This window comes from Rhea pennata, chromosome 4, assembly GCF_028389875.1.
Source record: "Rhea pennata isolate bPtePen1 chromosome 4, bPtePen1.pri, whole genome shotgun sequence".
In the NCBI taxonomy this organism is placed as follows: domain Eukaryota; kingdom Metazoa; phylum Chordata; class Aves; order Rheiformes; family Rheidae; genus Rhea; species Rhea pennata.
Window position 1 is genome coordinate 38,278,930 of NC_084666.1, and position 10,279 is coordinate 38,289,208.

Sequence of the window (10,279 nt, forward strand, 5' to 3'; positions counted from 1 at the left end):
GACTGAAATTCCTTATGGAACTGCTACACTCCAATCTTTTGTGGTTGGTGCAAATCAAGGACTTGTGGGTAAACCTATGTCCAAATCCAAAGCAGTAAATCAGTCTGGGCTCCTCTTACACTGCTGTCAGAAATCCTGTATTTCTTAAATGTTTTCCTGGACTCTTTTGGAGAACATCTGTCCCATTCCTAGCTATGAAGGGCTATTTCAACACCTAGTTATCCCAGCAAACCCTGGAACAGGTGTGTTCTTTTTTTATTGCCAAGTAGATCCCATTCAAATAAACAAACAAAAAAAAAAAAAAAAAAAAAGAAAAAAAGGTTGCTGTGTAGTCAGTCTGTTAAAAAGCATTTTTAAAGCTGATTTATGTTTAATACACTGAAAAAGAATTGTTTTTCTTCTAGCTGTCACATGCATTATCTATGTTATATGCAGCTACTAAAGTGCTTTATAACACAGAACTGCAGACTTATTACATTAATGCACTCAGATGAGATCTCCAAGCTGACAGACTGATAACAAACCATCAGTTTCCAAAGCAGCTGTTGGCAGTTCTAAAAGGAGCAGGTCTACCCTACTGTAACATGCTACGCATGCATTTAGCAAAAGCATTAATACAGAATAGCTAGTTCCTTCAGGTACATGACTCTGGAGAGGTATTTAATTGAATAGTTATTTGAGTTTTACACACAGTACCTTAAAAAACAACCAGGCTAGTTTCTGGTTTTAAGATGTTTATTTAAAAGGCAGACCTACACCGAAGTGGTCAGCAAAGAGAGTCCTCAGTTTTCCAAAACAAAAGAAAAACCCCAAATTGTAACTCAGCAATTAAACATTGAAGCTGAAACTTAAAGGAAGTTTATTTAAAAAAGTGAACTTTCATTTCCCTTTCCTATGCTGTTAGACCTGAGGAAATTAAGTACCTTATATTGAAGGGCTGCATGGGATGGGAGAAGAAATCGCAATAAAATTTATTCACAATATACAAGTATAAAAATATGTTGCTTAGGATTCAATATTATAATTTAATAACTTTTTGTTGTTTCATAGGTATCTGGGAAAGGAACAGACACATGTCCTGAACCTGTCACAAGAGGTAGAATGCCAGCGTTTGGTACAACGTTCCAGGAGAGAGTCAAAGTGACGTTCCTGTTTCCCCTGCAAAATCAACAAAGAATTATCAGCACAAATACTCAAAGCAACTAATTTAATTAACAAATACTCAGATTAACTAATTTAGGATACAAATAGTTTTCCTGATCCAGAGAAAAGGGGCTTTTGAATTTCACATAAGGATACAGTAACTTTCTATCTTCAGTTACTTTACAAAATATTGCCCATTCTCAAGGTAAGAATTTTTCTATTATTACCCAACTCTGAAGGAGTTAAGTGTATGCCATGGCTGCCAGCACAGAACCAACTCTGCCAGCACAGAACCAACTCTGCAGATAGACAATATATCAGAAGTAGAAGCCCTGCAGCCTACTGCTGTTATTAGCTGTTTTCCAGTCTACAGAAACAGAATGTGACCTTTGGATAAAGACATCCCATCAGTCAAACTACAAACAGGCAACAGACTGAAACAATGTATCAAAAGAATACAGTTTTCCTACCACAGCAACACCAAGAGGCATGTAAAATGCAAAGTAAGTAAATCAAGTTACTATGAAGAAAAATGATTTACTTACTTGAGACCATTTCCATCATCAAAGAAAAAGTATTTTGACTTCATATCTTTTAAGAACAGCCTTGGGTTATCTCCTCTCAAGATGATCTTGTCCCAAAGGACTACTTGGTTCAGAGCCTAAGAATACAATTATAATTAAATCAGCAAGCTAACGTAAGAGCATAGCCAATAACTGAACTTTCAAAGCATTATCCATCTAGGAAACCTGAATTTGAAGTACACACTTGAAATCCATAAAAATAATTTAACAAATAATGCATAGGGGAGTGAAAGTACTGTTGAATTATGAAGTGTGACATAGAATGAACAGAAACAACAAGAAAACGGTTCAATAAAACATGATGAAGCTATTTTAAGGATCAGAAGATTTCAAAGACTACAGAGTATGATGAATGTTCCTTCTGAATTCTAAAGATAAGCTTTTTTTCCTAAAAACAGTATTTAGACTTCATTTCAAATGAAAGATTTGAATCGTATCATCATTACACTGCCAAAGAATATAACATTTTTGCTTTAATGGAAAAAAAAATCTGTTTGAAATGCAAGCATGGGTACAGTTGTATGAATACCTCAAAAAATACATATCCTAAGTTCTTAAATACAATAATACTGTTCTTTTGAGTTAATTATCCAGTCAGGATGACATATTGTTTATACTCCTATTTAGTAACTTATGGTACCATTTATATAAAGTATTTCTCAATGTGCTTATTTATGAGAACTAGCATAAAAATAAATTAAATAGGAAACAAGATAATGAAGTCCCAGTCGCCAATAAGAATCCTACACAAACGGAAATATCCACTGGAATTCATAATATATATATTTTTTAAAAAGGAAGAAGTAAGGAGATAGTTTCTGTGAGTAAAAAGAATCCAAACCTTCACTCCATCCTTGCAACATGACCACACTAGCTTAAACTAGAATTCAAAACACCATATTGCCATGGCAACATTATTAAAATAATTTCAATAAACTGCTCAACACAGCTCCTGTCAGGTAAATGAAAAAAAGCTAGCAGATATCCAAAGTGAAAATGTGTAACAATTGAAGCAACAAAGGTCACAATTTTGAGAAATCGGTGAAGATAACACAGAAGTGTCATAGACTAACATGATTTCTGTGATTGTGTTCTGTGACCTAAGAACAAAAGATCCACTACACCTGACAGGAGCAAAGGCCACTACATCCTGTCTCTTAACAGCAGCAAATTACAGAAAGTTAGTGAAAAGTACAACAAAAAGGATAAATGAGTGAGAATAAGTAATTTACAGCCCACTATTATAAGTGAATGACAAGGCTTGCATTACTCTTTTCCCCCTCTGCTGGGCACACACTAAGTCACGTTTCATCAGTTTTTGAACCTCTCTGCCCCTCCAGTAAAACTGGTTGATGAAATAAATTGTGAAGTCCAGTGAAACCAGTCCAAGCTGGTAGGAAATACTGGTGCCTTAGTTCTTCCCAACAGCACTACAGGATGTTAAAAATAGCTGCAATACAAAATGGGTAATGGCTTTGACTTTTTTTTTGATACTTACATTGTTTTTTGTTGAATATTCTGCAGACAAATATAGAAACAATTGTTTAACATTCCAGTCAAATATACTCTGCAGATGTATGCAAGTTAAGAAAAATAACACATTGTACTTACACAATCCGATTTTTTTTACTAGATAATGACTAATTTACTAGACTATGATAAATTGCAGTGAGTTTACATTTCAGCAATTCTCATCTTACTTATAAATCAGTGCCTTTCGAAGAGTCTTAACAGGTACTTTCATTACCTAAATTAACCAAAAAACCCACAACCACAAAATTAGATTTCATTACAGAGAGATGATTTCCTCAAATGTTTTAAGAGATCTGTACTTGGCATTATAAGCTAGTAACCAGAATCTACTGCTAGTCAGTCTTCTATAAAACATTAAAGACAAAATTTACTGAATGTCTTCAGGCTATTTACACTGAAAGAACACTGATGTCTAACTATGGACCCAGATCCAATAGCATCAAACAATACATAAACACGTATGAAATGGGTAGAGTGCAGCATTACAGTCTCAAAGAGCCTGTAATACCACGTTAAAAAAAAGAAATACCATATTGAAAGCATCATTATGAATTATCAAATTCATTTACCTACATGCTACAAGAAAAATCAGCCAAACTGTAAGAAAACTCTGCTCAAATTTTTGATCAACAATAAAGAACTGACAACTATTTGAGATAGCTTTATTACACTAACAATCTGATACTTTAAATACTTTTCTGTTGTTCATCTAACAATAAAATTCATCCTGTACAACTGATGAGGAAAACACCATTTAACTGACAATGAAGATTAGCTGTTAAACTCTTTCATTCCTAACACAAAAAGATAGGCTTTTTTTTTTATTCCATTCTCCATTACCTCGACAAATAAATGAAACTGATTCCCTGGGCCAGTCTCAAAAATCTCTCCATCTTGTTCTGTTTATCCCAACTCAGAATCATGTTTTTAGCCTTAATTCAAAAGGTAAGTAAAGAGTAAACTAGTTGACTGCTGTTTCCACAAGAACAGCTGGAACTATTTTACTTGAATATTTTTAGTCACCTGACTGGAAAAAAAATGAGAAACAAAGTAATTCCTCAAGTTCACCATGTTAACAAACATGGTGAATATTATGAATTATCATGTTAGATATTTTAACTACAGCTTGTGAGAACTGTCTCTTCTCCTTCCCTAGTTGCTTTCTGTAACAGTGATTTTATTTAATTCCCACTGGGACTAACAATGTGTCTCCTTTGTAACTAGGAGAACAAATATACCAATAAACTTTTAGGACTTTTATCAAAAAAAGTTGTATTTGTAACTCCAAACACTGTGGAGCAGCAAGATTTATTTACGTTGGGCACACAGATTACATAAAGGTTTTATAAGCAAATTTAATACTACTGCTACTCAAAAAAAAAAAAACCCTCACCTAAATCATGGAATCTTTTAGGTCCACATATTGCAGACTAATTGTTTTTAAAGAATGTTTTTTCCAGAGGTCCCCTTTCTCCCTCTCACTCCTCCTCCAATAGAATATGATTCAATTTGTCTCGTTTTGATACATATAAGCATTTCAGAGGTAAAACTCAGACTTAGGAGTTCACCTGCTCCATGCTTCCAGATGATAAAGCCTCCGATTACTGTGCATCAAAAACCTGCAAAATCCAATTAACCTATTTATCTAGCTTTCACATCCATTCAAGATTTATGTTTTCTTTCATTTGCTTTGCACAATGTATTATTCTCCACAACAGAAAAAGTGAAGCACAGAGGAGATCAATGTCGTGCCTAAGACAGTGGCAAGAAATGGGGGATGGAGAAAAGCCCAGCAATCTCAAATCAGTTTCAAAACAAAGCTAAGTGTAATTACCTAACTGACATAAGACATACTGCCTCATCTTTGATATTAGTTTCTGCAGAAAATACAGAATTTTTATTTCAAGACTCCAGATCTTAATAGCGATTCCCTTCTACTGTCAAATAATCCATCCCGGAACAAAAAACGAACAAATATCCCAACACCACCAAATAAAAAGTAGGCTATCAGAGAAGCCAAGAAGAAGAGAAGTTGTACAAAGATAGCAGCAATGAGAAAGAATGTGACGAATTTTGTAGAACTTCATATGCTTCTTGATGATTTTCACACTATTCTTTGATAATTCAGTATCTCAGCAAGTAAAGGACTATGACTACTTTTTATTTTGAAAGCGAGACAGTTACTTGTATATGACTATGAGGAAGACAGAATTTTGAAAAGCCATGCCCTCACAACAAAATGAGTTTGAAAGTTGCACTGGAGTTCTTTAGACTCAGTGTGACAGTCAAAATAGCACGTTACATAATCCCGTAATCCTTAGAACTAATTCACACCTCAAAACACCAATACAAACCTCACTTAACAGTAACACTGCATTTCACTAGAGCCCTATTTTAAAAGTAGGTACAATGAAAAGAAAAAAACGACTTGCCCCATATCGTTCACCAGCCATAGAACCTAATTTATTGCCACAGTTATATAAAATACTATCCTTCACTGCTTCAAATTTAGACTTCAAGACAAATTGCTGTTTCTCCCTCAAGTCCTGAATATCTGAAGGTTATAAGGTAACAAAAATACATGTTAAGATGTTCTTATTTCAAACATTTGCAAACCATTTTTTTTTATTAAGGATATCTGCAGTAATGTCAAATGTGACGAATCCCAGATCACTTCTTTCTCTAGGTCCAGTGAAATCTTCTACATTTTTTCTAAGATAAAACAAAACACAAAATTATCTTTTCTCATTATTTCTCTTGTATATTTTACATAAATGACAAGTTCTTGCTACATAATCTTTTTATCCACTTCCTGTACCTTCTTCTAAAGGTTTTTGGCTACAGTGTAATCAGAGTAAAACAGTATCTGCCTCCTGGCAGGCTGCAGAGATGCAGTTTTGAATGAGATGCCTTGATACCACAGTAGTCTACAAAAGTTATAAAAACAGCATGTGGACTTTTTCCTGATTACAAAAATCCATATCTAAATTGCACTACTTTTCATTACAGTAAAGTATGAGTTAGCCATCTCCAAATTTACAAAGCTGACTGAAACATCAGCAGCATCTGCTGACAACCATTTTCAAAGTTATTTCTAGGCTTTCCATAAAAAAAGGCCTCTAGTGCTCATTCTCATAAAGGATACTCCAACCATTCTCATAAACTGAGTTTTATGTTTTTAGTTCACACAACTTACAAAATTTCCCTCTGGTACATACAGTTATTAAGTAGTAGTATAAGGAAAATGCTTATTTTCCTCTCTATTTAAATAGTACAGGTTTGATACCCAGTATTTTATTACAAATTTGCATTTGGAGAAATAATTCGACATAATCAAACTAAACTGCACTGGAAAAAGAAACTGGAAACCAACACTGAAAGACAGCAAATCCTTTCAGATGTATTCACAAAGTTTAACAATTTACCAAACCTACTATCTACAGTTATGAATACCATAAGCAGGGTTGGCTATGAACTCTGAACCCTAACTCCTAATTCAACAGAAAGATTTTAGGAATTATGAACTTGTCCATTACATTTATTCCAGTCTGAAAATACCATTCCATGAAAACTAAGTTTAGTGAGCTCAAGGAAAAAAAATATTAATCAACTATTAAAAAATCCCACTTTTAAATACAGTATTTAAGAAAACCAATACTAAAAACTCCCCATTTAAGATTAGTCATGAATCTCCTTCCCATTGCAAAAAACAACATCTTTCTAAGTATTAATTCTTATCAGGAATGTGACTTCATTTCAGAATAAGGGGGCCTCAACCTGAGGTAGGCATATCACCTCTTAGGAGTTCAAGCAGCAGCTAAGGCATGCTACTTTCATTAATACCAGATCTGTGCACCACTACAGCCCCTGGCAATACAAATTTCCCCAAGGTTGAGCATTAGTACGACATCTCTCATTTTTCAGTTCACCAGAACACTCAAAATGTGCTTTTAAGGCAGCTTTATGCTGTTTGAAGGAGTAGTCCTCAATACATCCAAAAGACTGCAGTTCCCACTCTTCATTTGTATTCATCTCCCCTTTTCAACCAACCTCCCAGCCATCCACTCCTATCACTTACCTTGGGGTAGCTCCAAAGCTCATCAGATTGCTGCATGAGCTGCTTTAACTCACTAACCTGGCAGAAAACAAACCCAGCTAAAAAAAAATAAAAAAAAGGAAAAAAGAAAAAAGAAAAATAAAAGCGGACACATTTGACACATTTTGATGGGTTAGTGAGTTAAAACAGCTCAAAAAAATTACCCAGTGAGCCTCACTTCCATGTGCAGCTCTGGTAAAGGACTATACAGCTAGAAGTAGCAGCAAGACCTCCACATTTTTTTTTAAGTGGTGGGAGCAAGCTACTTTTCCTGCTCAGCTACTTGTGAAAATATAGCCCTTCATATCATACATACTTATCTAGCTGGAGGTTTTCTGTGGCAGAGTTTCCTCTTGAAAAAATTGCAAAAAAAAGTTCTGCTGGCACAAGTCTGCATCAGCACTTTTTGTCATGTGGGTAAAATGCTTTCAATATGGTATTACATAGTCTACTTCTGGTGCAGTTCAGAAAAGATACAAACATCCAAGTAACCGACTGTCACTGAATCCACAAAGAAGCAAAATATTGTACCATAAAAAATTCTAAGGGAACTACTAACGAAAAAAAAAAAAAAAAGGAGCACTACAGAGATAAACTGTATGTTCATTTAGAAACTTGCTCCCCCCTCAAATAAAGTGTCAAAAAGGGAGATCCTTTGTTACCTATTCTTGAATTCCCCCCCCATAAGTCACCACCCTGTTACAGAAAACCCAGATGGTATTTTCAAGCGAGCAAACTGTATGCCTTTACGCAAACAGCTCCCGCTAACATACTAAAGAAGTTAGTAGTTTAAGCCCAGTAGTTTATACCGGGAGAAGACGGCAGCCGGCGGGGCCCGCCCGCCCGCCCGCCCGCCCGGGGCCGGCGGAGCGCCGTCGTGGGGCTCCCTCATTGGCCGCGCGGCGGCAGCGGGGCAGGAAGCGGAGACCTCCGCGGCCCTCGCCGAAACGCCAGTGCAACTGGCGAGGAAGGGGAGGAGGAGAAGGAGAAGGAGACGAGCAGCAGCGACCGCCGACAGGAAGTGCCGCGCCGGGCTGCCTTGAGGCGGCGGGCCCTAACGGCCCCCCGCGGCCGTAACGGCCCTTCGCGCGCCGCCCCGTCCCCGGGGGGCGGCCACCCGTCCCAGCCGGCCCCCACGAGGGCGCGGAGCCCCCAGCGCAGCTCCCCTCCGCCTCCCCCTTTCTCCCCCGCCCGCCGCCCGCGGCGGGGGGAGCCGAGCAGCGGCCGCGCCGCCCGCCCCGCACTCACAGCACGACCCGGGAGACGGCGATGCTGACGGGCACGCTGCGCTCCTTGAAGGCGGTGGTGATGAAGCAGCCGAAGGTGAGCGCCGCCATCACGCTCAGCGAGAAGGCGAAGAGCGAGTTGGCCCGGGACAGCACCGTGTTCATCTCCCCGCTCGGCCCGGCCGCCGCGCCACGCAGGCTCCGAGGCTCCCGGCCCGACCCAGCCGCAGCTCCGAGGCGGGAGGTGGAGGGCGGCTCCGCGGGGCCCGGCGGCGCTGGGACGCGGCAGGAGGCGGGCGGCGGCGCGTTTCCTGAGGCCCGCAGAGGAAGAGGCGCTGCGGCGCGCGCGCGCGGCCGCTGGGGGGAGGCGCGAACGCGCCCATCCGTGGGGCGGGGCCGCCGCGGCCGTTGGGCGGCCGTTGGGCGGCCGCGGCCGTTGGGCGGGCGCCGGCGGTCCCTCGTCTTCTGCCGAGCCCGGCGGCCGGCGCCTTCCCGTTAGCCTCTAGCTTCGGAGGCGCGGTGCTGCTCTGAGCCCCGCAGCCGCCGCGGCACCTCCCCTCCTTCGGAGTGCGGGGGCAGCTTTGTGCCTCTGGCTTTCTTCTCTGGGGCATAGCAAAGCTGCTCTTCGTTCGCACTGTGCTCTTTCTGTTTCTTACCAGATTTTGTGTCAAGTTACCGATTTTTATAAAGGAGCTTGTACAATAGTTTTGTGTGTTTATTTGTCCACTGATAGGTCTGGCTCAAAGCAGAAAAAAGACTTGAAGATAAGTGCCTGCATCATTCAGTACTCTGTAGCTGAATTATTATTATTATTATTATTATTATTTGTTGTGGGTAGTCAGGTATCACAACAGTTTGCCTGTGTCATGTGTGGCTCTGGGAATTGCCTCTGTGCTCGGTTGTAGCTGAGTTGGTGCAGAGTACTGTGTGATGGAGGTGCAGCCGTGTCCCCTCAGAGCAGGGCTTAGTGTACAAGCAACTTGTAGCTGCTCTTTGGCATCCTCGTTGCTACTGCTTACTGTATTTATTCCTGCACTATTTCATGAACAATTTTGGAAAAAAATGAGTTATTAAAAAGTCAGGTGTGTGTTGTGAGTTAACTCTGTCACCTGTTGCATTTCTAATAGATTTATTGTTGGAGGGAAATTGGTATTTCTGTCTCTAGTGGATTTTTGATCTGTGGTCATATAATAAAATGGAAATAACTTTGAGGGAAGGGTATTTTTTTCTTTGATGTCTATATTTTGCTTTAGTTGCTATTATACCTTGTCATTCTTTATATGATTTCCTGGTGTTTCAGTTATTCAGTATGTATGTAATAAAGTGGAAATGAATAGATATCTAAGTAAATCATCTAGCATTTTTGTTCATGTCTAGAGACCTCATTTAGTGGATAAGCTTCTCCTTAGAATTTTCTTCTTTACCAAATGGCTCAGTGATCCCATACTGTTTCCAGAATGGGGCAGTCCTTCACCCTGTTGGGTGAAGATTTGTGTGAAGTGAAGAGAGCTGCTAGCAAAACTGAACTTATCTAACAAGTTTGTTTCCATCTCATCTTTCCAGGCCCCTGAACTGACTCCCATTCCTGCACCCTGAACTTCTGGGTTACAAGCCCAAGAACAGATGATATGATGAGTCTGAGGAAGGGGGAGAGGAAGAGCATGTGACATGATTTTCTCTCCCCTTCCTCTAGAAGT

General features: G+C 39.5%; 1 protein-coding gene across 1 annotated transcript; it reads right to left on the reverse strand.

Moving 5' to 3' along the window:
* Positions 1–717: 717 nt before the first annotated feature.
* Positions 718–8,928, reverse strand: SPCS3 (signal peptidase complex subunit 3). The gene is made up of 5 exons (XM_062575786.1): positions 8,605–8,928; positions 5,897–5,972; positions 3,226–3,300; positions 1,689–1,804; positions 718–1,158 (listed from the first exon to the last, which is right to left on the reverse strand). The coding sequence occupies exons 1-5, from the start codon at positions 8,745–8,747 to the stop codon at positions 1,026–1,028; spliced, it is 543 nt and encodes a 180-aa protein (XP_062431770.1). The 5' UTR covers positions 8,748–8,928; the 3' UTR covers positions 718–1,025.
* Between the last annotated feature and the right edge of the window lie 1,351 nt (positions 8,929–10,279).